Raw genomic sequence first — 15,832 nt, forward strand, 5'->3', positions numbered from 1 at the left:
GCTCAAAGGCTCATCTCTTTCACCCACAGAAGTCAGTCCAATAAAAGCTATTACCTCACCCACCTTTTGTCTACAATAACCAGAAGGCATAATTGCCACCCAAATTCCTCCCGACCTGTCAACAGACAGCTGCCCTCATGTTCTGCATTGCGAGGCAGCATGCTAGCCTGGTCCTGACACGGTCACGTCAATCAGTATTTGCAGTCTGAACCCACGAGCTCCAGAGTCCGAGTCAGACAAGTATTCAAATGGGGCGGGAGGGCTGAACAAAGTAATCAAGGCCTTTCTGTGCAGTGACTGGCCTTTTAACGCAATGGCCATCTTGCGCCCCTCTTCCCTGCCCCCTCTCCTCAAGTGCTGATTTGACATTTTCACCCACGGGTGGAAACACATAGTTCTAGCAGCAAAGCCAAGCCTAGACTTAACCTTCGAGAAGGGCCTGATTTTGTGAAAGTTCTGGGCACCCAATCAGACTGCTTTGCCTCAAGTTTGGACACCCAGAAAATCACTACTCACTTTTGCTGACCTTGGGGCATAGGCACATTGATCGTGCAGTCTGGGAGGACTCATTTTATACCACTGATTGGTAAAGAAAGAGATTAGATGAATGAAGCAGACAAACTAGATTCAGCTGAGCAGTAATGCCGGCAATTCGATTTACTCCACTCTTACAGCTCATTATATTTTCCTCTGGGAGTGTATAGGGTGTCCCCGCTATAAGTCGCCCTGGAGCACATCCGTTCCGCACTAACATTGTTGAGACTTGCGGGAAACAATGCGTTATAAGTCCTCCCGTTCCCCACACTTAAGTCATGCACAAGCCCCTCCTCCCAATTTGTGCAAATGGAAGTCAGCCGCGGGGAAAAAATTCCCCGATTTAAGTTGTTTCGCTATAAGTCCAAGTTTTTTGGAACATATTTTGGACTTATAGTGAGGATGGCCTGTATTTTCTTTCTACGGGTTTGTCTGCTCTACAGACTCACTCGGCTATCCCTCTGAAGCTTATCTACTCACTGTCTTTTTTTCTTCCTCCCCTTCCATTTTTTTCCTTTTGCTTCCCCCCCCCCCCCTTATTTATCCTTGGATCTGGACTTCCAACACTCCAGTCACCTGAAGAAGTGGGCTGTGCCCACAAAAGCTCATGATACCATCTACATGCTTTGTTAGTCTTTAAGGTGCTACTAGACTATTTGTTGTTTTTTAAGTTGTTCCTGTTACAGACCAACTCGGCTACCCCTCTGAAGCTTCTACACAAAGCTGATCGGGCAGCGTAAACTCTGTTGGTACTTTTGCTGATAAAACATTTCCATCCCCTATAAGTGGGGTTTGCACTGCCGACAGGAGAGCACTCCTGCCAAGAACAAGCAGTTTACACTGCACTTGCGCAGCAAAACTCGTCCTTCTGGCTGGGATGGGGGAGAACTGAGAACAACAAAAGTTGTGTCATTCAATCAGCAATGTAGACAAAGTCTGAATGTCTCTTTTTTCTGACAAAACACCGTGAGGCAATCTACTTCCTCCTTTTTGGCCTGGGGTCCTACAGAAAACATGCTGCCAGGACCACCAAGCCCTGGTCCCAATATGCCACTGCAGGAGCAGAGTAACCAATAGGCCTCCGTTAAGCACAGAGATGCCAGAAGCCATACCAGGTAAGAAGCCAGCTGCCGTGTGTCACCTATCACGGAGGTTTCAGATGTACGTGGCTAGCTGACTGCTCCGTTGCAATAGCATTAAGGGATGGTGCTAATCTCCAGAAAGCAGCAATGCATATCCCATATCTGAGAGCAGCATCTAGTTTACAAAGTTCTACTGAAAGCACTGCCAACCAGGGAGCGTGGCTCTTTGCAGTGCATTCTCCGTTTACCGCGCTGTGCATGGGGCTTTGCGCCCTTTGCCCTGACAGAGACAAGGCAGGCAGCGAGTCTGCATCCGTGCAAAAGGAACGACAATCCACTGAAGTGGAGAAATGAGCATGTGTTTAAGAGCTGGATTAAAAACTCAAATGGCAAGTCCCAGCCGGATGGAAGTGGCTTTACAAGGCTGAAAACAGGCTTCCTAGAGGAAACACTGAGAAGCAACATGGGCTAGGGCAATGGACTAAGACTCATGGGTCAGTTCCCAGCTCTGCCACTGGTCTGGTGTGTGACCTTGGGCAAGTCACTTCTCCGTACCTCAGTTTCCCCTCCAACCCCTTGTCTGTTTAGACTGCAAGCTTTCTGTGACAAGAACTCTCTCTTACTACACGTATGTAAAACCCCTGGTCTCAGAAGGGGCCTAGGGGGTATAACTGAACACTGCAACACAGAATCTGAGGCAGGCCCACGTCAGAGGACACAGGCTTGGGCTGCAGGGCTATAAAATCTGTGGCACGGACATCTAGGCTTAGGCTGGAGCCTGGCTTCAGGCCAGCTGAAAGGGACCCACAGCCTGGGCTCCAAACAGCTACAGCAGCTTTACAGCCCTACAGCATGAGGCAAATCCACTGCCTGCAAGTGCAAGTCAGCGGACATGGGCCACCGGGGCTGTGTAATTGCAGTGTAGACATACCTTAGATGCTACCATAATACAAACAAATAATAGGTCAATGATAAATCAATCTAGCAGACCCTCCCACTAAAAAAAAGAAAACCCAAAACCCTTGTGCGAGCAGATTTGTTCAGTTTTCAGGGCACTTAAGACCTTTAAAATAACAGCAGCCACGTGGAGAATTAAGTCAATTTATAAACACCGAGGCTACTTTTCAGGGTATGGGGCTTGTTCTCCACTGCAGCCTCAGGCTGAGCTGGAAACTCGCCCAAGAACGGGGATCCAGACTTTACTCCTCTGTTCAGAGCCAGAGATCTAGTTCAGTCCCTTTCCTAGAAAGACAAGTGGCTGCGGGTGCAAGTAAGAGTCTTTTCCTCTCGCTCCACTGCTGGCTGGACAAGGGAATGAATCGTCCATCCCCATTTGTCACGCAGCAGTGGGCACCCCAGACAATGCAACGTAACTCTCGGTCAAGCAGTCTGGGAGGCGAACGCTGCAGAGAAAAAGGCACTTTTGTTTGCACTTCGAAGAAGGGAAAAGAGAGAGCCGCCTACTCAGGACAGCTGCCAAGCAAAAGGCACGTTACTCAGGCAGCTTTCAGCCACATCAGCAAAGAGAACATCACATGGTTGCAATTATTTTTACCACAGACAAAAAAAAAGAGAGAGAGGCCTGAGGTCTGTCACAGGAAACAGCTGTAACCAGACCCCAAAGCAAGCGCTTAGGACAGCCCCTTCTGCTAACAGCTACAGCTTTGCCTTGATTTCAACCCGACGCCGATCTTGGAATCATCCCGTTAATTTCATCCTAAATGGGAAGCCCTGCAAGTCCTAGGATTCAGCAGGGAACATGTCCCAGGAAGAGTGGGCGGGTGTGAAGCCAGCTTCTAACACCCTCCTCTCTATGGAAGTAGAGCGTTCAGTAACCTGAGGTGAACCCAGCTTTGTCCTGAGCAAAGAGGTTACTCTCGGTCATGGCCGCAGGGCTCTCTTTCCCTGCCGTGCAGAGAGAAGAATAATGGGAGAGAGCGGGTGGCATTGTTTAGTTGAGATTAAACCACGGCTTCTCCAAGAGAGAAAACAACCCCTTAGCCTAATCACAGCCCCCCAGAGTCCGTACAATTGGAGCCGGAGTCAGATAGTCTAAATAGCAATCATACTGGAGCTACCACCGAGCCACAGTCATGGATCAGGGCCTCTCTCACAGAGCAAAGACGGTCCCTGCTCCAAGGAGCTAGCTCTGAAAGTAGCAGATCTGGGGCGTGGTCCAGTTCTAAGCACCTTTTTTTTTAAAACCATTTCACCTACAACAAAGTATTTGCTGCTGTAAAAATGGTCATTTCCCCTTGCAAATGATTATTTTTTATTTGCGTTCTGACACAGTCTGGAGGGGCCCCAAGCCGGGATCAGGGCCCCGTTGCGCTAGATGTTGTACAAATATAGTCGAGACAAGCCACAAATACGTAACTGTTGGAGAGTCCAGAGCTAGTCAATTACAGTATCTCCCAACTCTCCCCCTGGCATCACTCTCAGGCCAGCTGCTGAAACCAACTGGCATCACCCCCAGAGCGGCTCATATCTGAGAGCAAAGATCATTACACGGACTCGCGCCCATGGGTCCTGCCCAGTGCGCCGCAAGCGCACAGGGCGTATCACAGAAGATATTCAGAGTTCCTCCTCCAGGAACAGCCGAAGCCCAAATCTTTAGCTGCCTGGCTCCAAGGACTCCCATGACTTCTCTGGGAGTTGTGGGCACAAAAGGTGCCCCACAGTAGGGCTTATCTTTATGGAAGGGAAAAAAGCTGGAAGGAAGGTGCCATTACAGAGCAGCTTTGCGCTTTAGGAAAGTCAATTTCAGACTAGAAAAGGTGAGGGCAGAGAGAAATTCTTCCTCCTGATGGCAGAAGGGAGCCACTTACCTCTTTCATGAGCTTCCCCAGGCTCTCCACTAAGGTCTCCATGGCTCCTGACAGGTCGTGTAGGGAGGAATTGGAGGTGATTCCTTTCTGTAACAGAAAAGAAAAATAGAAACTTGGGATCCCCACAAAAAAACCCACCAGATTCCAGGATACACAGGAGTAGGGAGCAATGTTCCCTCTATTTTTTTTTAATTCGTGTGTGGAATAAATGTTGTTGTGTGCACCCAGGCATGTGTGGGTGTGCACCACCAGTAGACATACAGCCTGCTGGCAGTGGACACTCTGTTAATCAGCTGGCCAGCATTTGAATCACTCCTGAGTGGCCGCCCAAGTGCTCAGCTTACAGGGAACGCTGATAGGGAGGAGGGCAGAGGGGAAAGGGCACTGGGCTGTGAATCAGGAGAACTGAGACAGTTCCCAGCTCAGCCACAGACGCCCTCTGGCTCTTCTTCCATCAGTGGTGGATAATACTTCCCACTTCCTCACAGGGCAGGAGTGAGGACAGCGCCCTGTGAGGGGCTCAGGTACCACAGGACTTAGGGCCATACACAAAGCACGTAAGTAAAAACGCCAGCCTTCCGCCTGCACGCCCACCTTCCACTGAGAGGGCGATCCGGGTTCCCGACTGCCTGACGCCTACGTGGGTGCAGCGCCACCCCTTCCCCTCTGTGCTCCAGCTTGAGTAGCCGGAGTGAGACCTTGGGGTTTTAATATTAAACCAAGCGGGTCTATTTTATTGTAAGGCAACCCATTTCCATAAAGTAATCAATGACCCAAAGCCTGCTGCAGTGTGAATGCAAAAAACCCCAGAAGTTCCAAATGCCAAAGAGTGGATGGCGATCACTTTCAGGAAGCCTTGCTTTATGTTCACAACCAATCCTCGCTGCATTCAGAACCCATCGTAGCCCAGCGCCTGTCGCGTTCTCTCTTTCCCGCTAGCCCCGGAATAACATGGGGGCTTGGTGTTTGTTTTATTTCTGGATACAGCAAGGAATGATTTGCCAGAAAACATTGCATCTCAAATGCAAGACATTTCACATACGTTTCCAACAACTTGGACACTCTCTCCCTTTTGGCCCGAAGACTGTTTTCTGAAGTTGCACATTTGCAGCACGTTAAGATGTTACGGCACTGAGACACAATCGTAAGAACTGCTCTTCCCTCACAAGCCCCTGTTCTTAGGCATTTCTGAGAAAAAAAAAAAACTTTGGGCTAAAATTTCTTATGCCTATCCTCCCCCGGGGGAGGAACTGTCGGGTAAAAATTCACTTGGCCTATTTAAATCACGAGGGGGTGATAGAACAGCTGGCTAGAGATTTAGCTGATGTAAACAGGCAGAGCACAGTCACACTAGGGATGTAAATACCCCTTCAAAATGACACCCAGTTAAACAATATCATTTTAATCATTTAACCGGGGTCCAGATAGGGTAAGGGCTCCTCCAGCCGGTCAGGGTCTTACCCCATCACGCTGCAGGCGGGGGATGCTAATCCAGCCCAGTCGGGCCTCCTGCATAGCATCCCAGGCTAGAGCTGCAGCTTAGCTGGTTACAGGGGTGATGCTTACCAGGTAACTGGTTAATTAGTTAACCCTTTACATTCTTAATTCACTCTAGTGTAGATAACTTAAAAAAGAAAAACCACAAATGCACGCACACACCGAGTGAAGGAAGAAAAGCAATTCCAATTTGCCACAGATTTATGGAATGCTTTTCACACACGGGCCACGAACCATAAACTCTCCAAGTGTGCTAACATTCTAACAGTGTGCCCGGATGCCTGGCCCTACCGACCGGCATACGATGTACATACACGCCCCTCCGGAGCATCACATGTGGAGACAGACACAACCCAGCGTAACTTCATTACAGAACAGATCAGGCCTCTCCGTGCTAGACACAGGACAGCCTCTCGCTCTGAAGGGCTCTACACAGGCGAGATGGAGGAAGCATGGGAACAGCCTAGGAATTCTGTTGGTGTCAATGGAGTTGCTCCGTATTCACACCCGTATAGTTGGGCAGAGATTCACACCCCATTAGCCTGCCGTCCTTACACAGGCAAGCCTTTTACAGACATCACTGGGAGTTAGCTGAAGGCAGACAGAGCTTGAGTGACCTGCATTCCAGTTAACCTCTTGAGTTAGCCCATCTCACACCAGGAACATGGGGTATAGATCACAGCTGGAGGATTCTCTGCATCTTGGGGTCTTCAAAGTATTTGAAGGCTTCAATATCTGAGATATAGGTGAGAGGATTATTCTAGGAGGGGTGGGTGAGATTTTGTGGCCTGTACTGTGCAGGGGGTCAGACTAGATGATCATAATGGTCCCTTCTGACCTTAAAGTCTATGAGTCTATGAGGAACAGAAAAAATGAATAAAAACGTTAACCGAGTAACCAATAAAAATTCTGTCGGTTACATCGTTAACTGCTTCCGGGGCTAGTGCCCCCAGTGCCACAAGGCTGCTGGTGTTTCTGGCATACTGGGCCCTGAGGGGTTGCTGGCCCATGAAGAGTTTAACTGGTGTGGCTAGTCAATAGCTACTAAACAGTATTCCAGCTGGTGTGTTCACACGCGTGCAGCACCCCACGGGTGTGGCGCCGAGCCTTCTGCGGCCATATCCCAGAGCTTTATGTGCTGTAGCTGCTCTGGGAGTTCTCGCTGGGCACGTCTAAACTATGGGTTGGCTTTTTTTTCCAAAAGAGGATATGCAAATTCCCTGGGAATTTGCATATCTTCTTCAGATCTCACTTTCAAAAGTGGGTCTTTTGAAAGTGAAAGTAGTCTGGACACAGTTTTTTTCAAAAAACAAAAAAACCCTTTTTCGAAAAAAACTCGCATATACCTCCTTTTAAACGTTTTTCGAAAAAGGTTTGTCCGAAAAAACCCCACGTCCAGACTACTTTCACTTTCGAAAGACCCGCTTTTGAAAGTGAAATCGGAAGAAGATATGCAAATTCCCACAGAATTTGCATATCCTCTTTTGAAAATATAAATGTAGTCTAGACATAGCCTCTCGGTGAATTGAGGGAGAACGTCTCTCTCCTTCCGGGAAAGGGGGAAGATGGCAGGACAGCATCAGAGGCGGGCAGTCCTTGAGTAGAGCCAGCTGCTCTGCAGAGTAGTGGTGTTAGCAGCTGATGAGTTGCTCAGCTGAACTTTGGCCTTTACCCCATCTCAGGCCAGTCTCCAAGACTGAATAGCACCACTGCATTTCAACGACAGGCCTGGGTTATCAGACAGGATGCGAATTAGAGGCGACGCTGGAGTTATAACTTGAGCTAACTTTGCTGGGATGTAAGCCCTGAGTACGGGAGACAGGATCCAGGCGTGTGCTTTTCACATTTCCCCCACAATGGACGTGAACGGGCAGCTCGCATTCTGAATCACGAGATTTTTAGCACATAATTTCTGCACAGCATGCATTAAAATAAGGTCTGCGTTTGTTCAACAGTTGCGTCCATGTGGCCTCGCCCCGCATGTGATACATGAGTGGTTGCTTCTCCAAAGTAAATGTGGCTTGTGAGTCATATTTACTTTGCAGTGGGAAACACAATTGGTCATAAACACGATTTCAGAAAGGAACTGGTAGACAAATGATGGCATTTGGAATGTCCATTATTATGTCCTAACAACAGAAGCCCTGTGCTATTGTTTACAGGAAGGGGGCTCTCCTGTGGCTAAGTTTCAACGCACTAAAAAGGACACAGCCAGCCACGGGTTCAAACGACGCTTGTCTTTATATCGAAGAAAAACTTTTCATGGGCAGCTTCCCTCACTGCGTTCAAACGGCTGGAATGTCCGTGTGAGTCAGGAGTCAGTTTGGGAAAGAGCAATGACAAAATGCCACCCACCCACATCATTAGGAGAGACAAAGACAATTGCTTTTTGTGGGCCTCCCGGCTCCCACGTGGCCTCGTACCACATGCGAGTGACGACATGGCTACAGCTCGCAGCCCAACCCGGAGCTATTCCCTGGGGCTGCTGAGCGCCACAGAGCTAAACCCCTAAACATAACGCACGTGCCAGCCGCCTCTCTGTGCTGAATATTCAGCTGGGAAAGATCTAAACAGAGGAAATTCTTCCAGACAAGGGAAAGGCCCCATTTTAACTTGTGTGGCTACTGTCTCGTGGGGAAACCCCCTCACAGGGATCGCTTTTCATTCCGTGAAGTGGAAGGTTGGTCCCACATGTAAGTGGCTGGGGGAATCCATCCAGCATCCATCTCAGAGGATTAATTGAGGGCAAGGACTCTAGATTCCCCCTTCCCTGCTATGGCTGCCTGCAGTCCCTGACTGGCATAGCTCCTTGTTACTGTGAGGGTCTCTCTCCTAAGGCGCTGCAAACTCTCTGTCCATCCCGGGCATGACTCGCATACAGAGTGAACAATGGCTGCGCATGGCGGGTCTCTGTCATTACCCCGAAACACCCCTAAAACAGGAAGGGCTTACATGATTTCTACAGCATCATGCCCAGGGGTGTTGCTTTCCTTGGGCAATGGACGGCCATGCAATGAGGGCCTTTGGCGGGCCTGCCCAAATTTGGGGCTCTGTGCCGACCCCTCCCGGAGTCCAGTCCGCATTCCTGTCGACACCAGTTTGCCTAAGTGTGTACATAACCTGGAGCATATTTAATTCATCCTCAGGGATGTGAGGAGACGCCGCCATCGCCACATGTATGGAGCGGAGGTTCAGAGACATTTCTGTTCCGGGAATCGGCTCTCCCGGCTCACTCCTGGTCCCCGCTGCTGAGCGTCTGCTTTTTAAACGTGTTAAGAGCCAGGCGGCTCTTACTACATTGAAAAGGCAGATCCCAGCGGGGTCAGCTCCCCGGGCCAGGAGCCAACCCTACTGCAGCTGCAGTTTCCCCCCTTATCGACTAATCGAGTAGCCGATGGAAATTCCGACTATTTGATTAGCTGATTACCTGCAATTTAACAACCCTACTCTGGAGTGGGACTGGGACTGAGGGGCTAGGGGAGCTGGAGGCAGCTCTAGGCTTGAGGTGGGGGTTGGGATGGACCCAGGGATGAGAAGTTTGGGATGCAAGAGAGGGCTCTAGGTGAGGGAGGGGCTCAGGCCAGGGTGGGGGTAGGGTGCAGGAAGGGATACAGTCTCTAGGCTAGGCATTGTGGTGCAGGCTCTGGGCTGAGCATTGGGGCTTCTGGCTTTGGGGTGGGGACAGGGACGAAGGGTTTGGGGTGCAGGAGGTGGCTCCAGGTGGGGGTGTGGGCGCAGGGTGAGGCAGGAGGTTGGGGCTCAGACTTACCTGGGTGGCTCCTGGTGGGCAGCACAAAGGCAGGCTGCCTGCCCCAGGCACCAGACTGTGCCCCACAAACACCCAGCAGGCCTGGCTCCCTGGGGCAGGGGGCATGAGGCTCAAGCTGCTCTCACCCGAAAGGGCATGGGCAGCCCACAGAGCCCGTGGCCCCCTGCCTAGAAGCCAGACCTGCTGCCCTAACCGCGTCCCCACTCGCCCCAGCACGGAAGGCCCCACTTCCCCGGCTGCGTCAGCGTCAGGGCTTGGGGAGAGGTATCACTCCCCGCAGCAGCCCTGAACTCTTGCACAGGCCTTACCGGGAAACTCTCCATCCGGGAACAAGCCTCCAAGCCGGGGCCTGCAGCCTCGTGCTAGCAGGGCTCACGCTGGGCAGACAGGGCTTTATGCTGCTGCAAGGGGCCGGGGCGTGGGGCTCTCGAGCCCGCCCCAGACATCAGAGCACGTGCTCCAGCCCAAGCAGCAATGTCTACACAATGGCTATTTTTAGGCCTCTGGCTCGCGCCCAGAGGCAGCGGCACAGACGTGCCCAGGATCAAGGTCACACACGCAGGGCAGCATCAAGGGTGGCAAACTGGTCCTCTCTCTGTTCCTGGGGCAAAGTTCCCTGCCCAATTATTTCTCTATTTGGAAATGCTGGAGAATACAAACTACGGTAAAAATGGGCCCAGTTTTACTATCTGGCTGCTTCTTCACTGTGCTGAAATCTCACCAGGCAATTGGTACTGTACACTGGCATGGCTTAACTAACAAGGACATCGACCTCACGGGTCTCAGACCTAACATGTCTTCTCTTTTCTTCACAGCCAAACATCCCCTCCTCCCCCAAATCAGAAAGACTCAAACCCTCAGGCTACGTCTAGACTGGCCCCAAATTCCGGAAAAGGGATGCAAAGCAGGTAAGTCAGCATAGAGAAATCCACAGGGGATTTAAATATACTTCAAGTAGGAATAAGAGGTCCTCTGGAAAAGGGCTTTATTCCGGAGCATCGCGCCAGTCTAGACGCTTTTTTTCCGGCTTTTCCCCAAGCCGGAAAAAAAGCGGCGGCCATGTTTATTTAAATCCGCGGGGGATATTTAAATCCCCCGCGGATTTCCCTATGCTGACTTACCTGCTTTGCATCCCTTTTCCGGAATTTGGGGCCAGTCTAGACGTAGCCTCAGTGTGGTGCTTAAATGGGAGCTTGAATATTTCACCAAATCCCTGAGCTGGAACTGACACTAAATATAGCTACATGGACCCTTCTTTTGCGGTTCTCAAAAATTATGGAAACTCCGGAGCCAATCGAACCATGTTTGTTTATGCTGGCTGAAAACATTGCCCGGAATGTCTCTTTTGCTTGTATTGCAGTTAGAGAAAGCTTTGTGTTACTAAATGCCATTGGACAAAGACCCTCCAGGGCATTTTAAAAAAATTTTTTCATCGAGTTGGCCCATGAGCTTTTCAACACGGGTTTATGAGCTTTGTACAAGAAGCAGAGCAGAACTTGTGTCCACGATTTCACCCGTAGGAAAAGGCTGCTTTTATTGATACGCTCTGTGAACAGATTCCTTTGTTCCAGAGTGACAGAATGTTACCTCTTTTTTCCCAGGATGTTATTATAGGTCAAGGGACTGATTCGTCTGTAAGCCAGAGTGTTTCAAATGTGCAATGGCCAATTCCTAGGCTAATTTATTCAGGCCATATGGAGCACATGGATTTCATTGAACAGATTCAGACGTTAGAGCAATCGTCACCACTTTCCTTTGGGAAATGCTCTAAAGTAGGTTCGATGAATGTCCATCAGGTTTAGAATTACTGGATTCAGGAGCAGAGAGTTGTCCTCTGATCAGAAGCAGGCTTATATCCGCTCTCAATATCTGTTTTGTTCTTCCCCAGTAGCAGGAGCAGAATGACTTACAGCTGCTCTTTTTACTGATCAAAAACATAGGCTCAGGCCACGTCCGTACTTATGCTCCAGAGATCAATCTTCTGGCATTCGATTTAGCAGATCTAGTCAAGACCCGCTAAATCAAATGCGCAGGGTGCTTCCAGTTGGCACCGGAAGGAGTAAGGGAAGCCGATGGGAGCGGGACCTGGCCTTAGATATGGTCAGTTGTTTTATTTCTGCTGGCCTAAAGAATCGGGACTTTACTGAGAGTATGTCTACACTTATCCTACTAATGAGCAATGTTCTCACTTTTATCCTTTTATGATCTTCACCGTGAACATATTCGTGACCTTGTCATTACAGAATGCAAGTTTCATACCCGAGGACGGGGGAAAATGAGGAAGTTGGGTTTGTGCTGAGAGAGTTGGCCGGAACCGACATTCATTTCACGATTAAGAAAGCTTATGAGCAGTATTTCCAACCACTGGCCTCCTTTTTCGGGGCCAGTTTATTCTCAAGTAATTTACTCCCTTTGAATGGCGGGTGCAAATCTCAGTACTTGTACCCTCGTCAACCTGCCCACGAGTGTCAACCTGCCCATGAGTAGGCAGACAGAGGCACAAACTCGGACGGGCATCTGAAAATCTTTGCGTGCAAGGTGAGTGCGCCTCAAGTTTTGGGAGGTGCCAACTGCCCAGATCGAGAGAGGCTGGGTTCGGCCATGTGAATGTTTACACCTCTGCAGAGGGACAGAAAGGAGCCTATAAACCACTTCAAGCCCACAAAATGCAATCTTCACTTATAAGCATCTAATTATGGGACATAACCGTATCTCAGCCTCTCCTGTCCCCTCATGCCCTGAAACGCTTTCCTCCCCAGAGGCCTTTTCAAAGCAGTTCTTTCCACTAAAGGACCAACTTTTGTGCTGTCTTCTCTGCGTCTGCTGTTACGTCATCGTTTGGCATTCGTTATTATCCCCTACTCAGAGGTAGCCTCTCGGAAAGGACAAAACATGCATGGAAGAGACGTGCAAAACAGAGCATGAATTACAGTAAAGGAAGACCTGAAGAGTAATCTGATTCCAGTGCTTAATAGTCAACCCCTTTGCCAGGGAAAACACCAAGCAACTGCTGTTCGACTCTCTGTCCTGTGAGGCATATTGAATATGGATAATCAGAACGCAAAGCGCTGAATTACTATCAACAGACGGTGGTGTATTTATTTTATAGGACAACCAAGTGGATTCTATAGAGGCCTTCTTTTCTGGGCTGCTATTGTTAATATCCACTCAATCACGTTCTTGTGTATGCTACTATAGGTATGCAAAGAGGCACCCGGATCCCAAATTAAACAAACGTGTCTGTTGCAAATATTTTCATCAAGCACCTTGAGTTTAAATAATCATGGAATCGCAGAGTCACGGAACCCTAGACCTCGAGAGGTCATCCAGTCCTGTCCCCTGCCCTCACAGCGGGACCAAGAATCGTCTGGACCATCCCTGACAGATATTTGTCTAATCTGCTCTTAAATATCTCCAGTGATGGAGCTCCCACATCCTCCTCCCTAAGCAATTTAGTCCAGTGCTCAACCATCCTGAGTTAGGAAGTTTTTTCTGCTGTCCAACCTAAGCATTCCCTTGCTGCAATCTAAGCCCCTTTTTGTCCTGTCTTCAGAGATTACGAAGAATAATTCTTCTCCCTCCTATTTGTAACGCCCTTTAAGGTACTTGAAAACTACGACCAAGTCTCTGCTCAGTTTTCTCTTTTCCAAAGTAAACAAACCTCGTTCTTTTCGTTTTCTCACATAGTTCATGTCTTCTAGCCCTTTAATAATTTGTGCTGCTCTTCTAATTGCAACCTGCATGGAGCTACAATATTTAGGGGCTGATCTAAAGTTTATTAAAGATTCCCCTTCACTTGTCTTTGAATCTGGACTTCATACCTCACGTGCGCGTGAGTGACAGACAGCACGTGAGAGAAAGCGCGTGCGAGCCTGTGCTACTCAAGGAGTATGGCTGCCGTGGTGTACATGCTTTCTTACTGTGCAAACATACGAACGTGCTAAGGCGGACTGTTCTGGCAGCCCTCTGTGGGCACATTCCAGCTGGGGCACAACATCTGATCAAACTACGGGAACAATGAATGGCCCATTTGTTACCATACCGCATGGGTGTTTTTCTCCTGACAAATCAATGCAGAGACGCATTCCCAGGCCATGTCCTCATTTAACAGAGCACCCCGATCAACAGAGCGCGGCAGTGTGGCAGGAGAAAGCCGGGTGATTGGTGTGGGGATCCAGAACCCTCTTCCATTTTCCTTACTGACAGTCTGTTCGCGCATTCTGGAGCACCTCACCCTCACATGTCCCGAAAGCTTCTACGACCAAGCACAGTGTCATGCCCTCCAGAAAGCACCCATTCCCAGCCCTGATGCTCTCCCGGAGGTATAACTGTACCGCATGGGCAGTGGGTACCACAGGCTCCATGAGCCAGCTGTGATCCTGCCCATGCTCTGCTCCTAGATCCCCCCTCTCCGCATGCAGCTCCAGACCACCGCACCCCCCGCAAGTGCCCTGGAACTGGGAGGACGAGCCTGGGGTGGTGTACAGTGGTTGCAGTATGGGTGGACCCTCTGGGCACTGACAGAGGGGTGGGATGTCAAGTGGAAGGGGCGGAGCTAGGGGCTACCCTCTCCCAGTTGGCAGTGCACATGCTGCCCACATTGTACAGCCAGCGCACTTACCATTACGGGCTTCAAAAGGTCTAGATTAGCCCGGAAGGACTGCTCTGCAGCGTGGAGCGTCTCCTGAGCCATGGTGCAAAGGAAGGCTTCGCTGACCACCGCCACGATCGGGTTGTGGATTGTGACAAAGTCCGACAGCTTCGATGCATTGCACAGATCTTTCAGCTGCATGCGGTAGCCGGACAGGACGACCTGGGAAGTTACGAAACGATGCATGATGTCAGTAAATCATTCCTGGCACTCAACTCATTCCACGGAGCCAGAATTGATCGCTGAGCTACATCAGAATTCATAACTTTCGAGGCTAGAAGGGAGGGGGTATTTCTCCCCAAGGATTTCATGGTTCCTCCCTACTCTACATCAACCATTTCCTCAAAAACAAGGCGCATGCATGGGCCAATCTCTATCTGTCCAGGGCCTGAGCCCCTACGAGTGAAGGTCTGTGGGCAAACTCAAGGTGTGGCAAACACGAGGAAGAAAGACCCCCTAGGATAGATCATTTGGAAGGCGCATTCTCTCTCCAGCAACCATTGGCAATCCAGAGTCCTCTCGCCTCACAAGCGGGCGTGCAAGGCGGGAGCGAGGAGCCCAGGAATCCTGCCAGTGACGCTCCCACACAAAGCCCTCTCCAAATTAATGACCCAACTTTAACAGGCAGACTCCCTTGGAACTGTAATGGGCTTTGCATTGCGCACTCAGAGCACAACATGGCAGGCAAGGGAGAATGGGTGTGCAGGAAGTAGGGGAAGGGAATTGTAGCTTTGCCTGCCACACGAGACACCCCCGTGGCCTACCTCGCCAGCTGGCAACGGTCATGAAATGGAGGGGGGCCGGTCCCTCCTACCTCTCTCTTCCTGACATGCTCGCAAAGGAGCAGCAGCAGCAGCCACAGCCTAGCGCTTGTATATCTGCAATGTTTGGCACTGACCCTGAGCTAACCAAGTAAATGGGAACACGGCCACTGACATCAATGGAGAAAAGACCCGCTCCCTAAGTCCTGTCCACAGACACCTCCAACTTTAAATGAAGGACTCCTGCTTTAATATCTGGGAAGGAAACGAAGAACTTCATAAGAACATAAGAACGGCCGTACTGGGTCAGACCAAAGGTCCATCTAGCCCAGTATCCTGTCTGCCGACAGTGGCCAGCACCAGGTGCCCCAGAGAGGGTGGACCGAAGACAATGATCAAGCAATTTGTCTCCTGCCATCCCTCTCCAGCCTCTGACAAACAGAGGCCAAGGACACCATTTTATCCCCTGGCTAATAGCCTTTCATGGACCTAACCTCCATGAAATTATCTAGCTTCTCTTTAAACTCTATTCTAGTCCTAGCCTTCACAGCCTCCTCTGGCAAGGAGTTCCACAGGTTGACTACACGCTGTGTGAAGAAGAACTTTCTTTTATTAGTTTTAAACCTGTTACCCATTAATTTCATTTGGTGTCCTCTAGTTCTTCTATTTAGGGAACTAATAAATAACTTTTCTTTATCCGCCCTCTCCAC

The 15,832-nt window shown here is 49.9% G+C and overlaps 1 protein-coding gene across 3 annotated transcripts in view; it reads right to left on the bottom strand.

Annotated features, from left to right (window-relative positions):
* ABCA1 (ATP binding cassette subfamily A member 1) overlaps window positions 1–15,832 on the bottom strand; it is a 122,953-nt gene that overhangs the window by 45,148 nt on the left and 61,973 nt on the right. For all 3 annotated transcript variants that reach the window (XR_012904577.1, XM_075931352.1, XM_075931353.1), the window contains exons 7-8: window positions 14,332–14,523; window positions 4,445–4,531 (exon numbers count right to left, since the gene is read on the bottom strand). Coding sequence is in view for 2 of the 3 variants with exons in the window: in XM_075931352.1 (XP_075787467.1) it covers window positions 4,445–4,531; window positions 14,332–14,523 (279 nt within the window). In the remaining variant the exon portion in view is untranslated. The remainder of the gene's footprint in view (window positions 1–4,444; window positions 4,532–14,331; window positions 14,524–15,832) is intronic.

Source organism: Pelodiscus sinensis, chromosome 6, assembly GCF_049634645.1.
Source record: "Pelodiscus sinensis isolate JC-2024 chromosome 6, ASM4963464v1, whole genome shotgun sequence".
Classification (NCBI taxonomy): Eukaryota; Metazoa; Chordata; order Testudines; family Trionychidae; genus Pelodiscus; species Pelodiscus sinensis.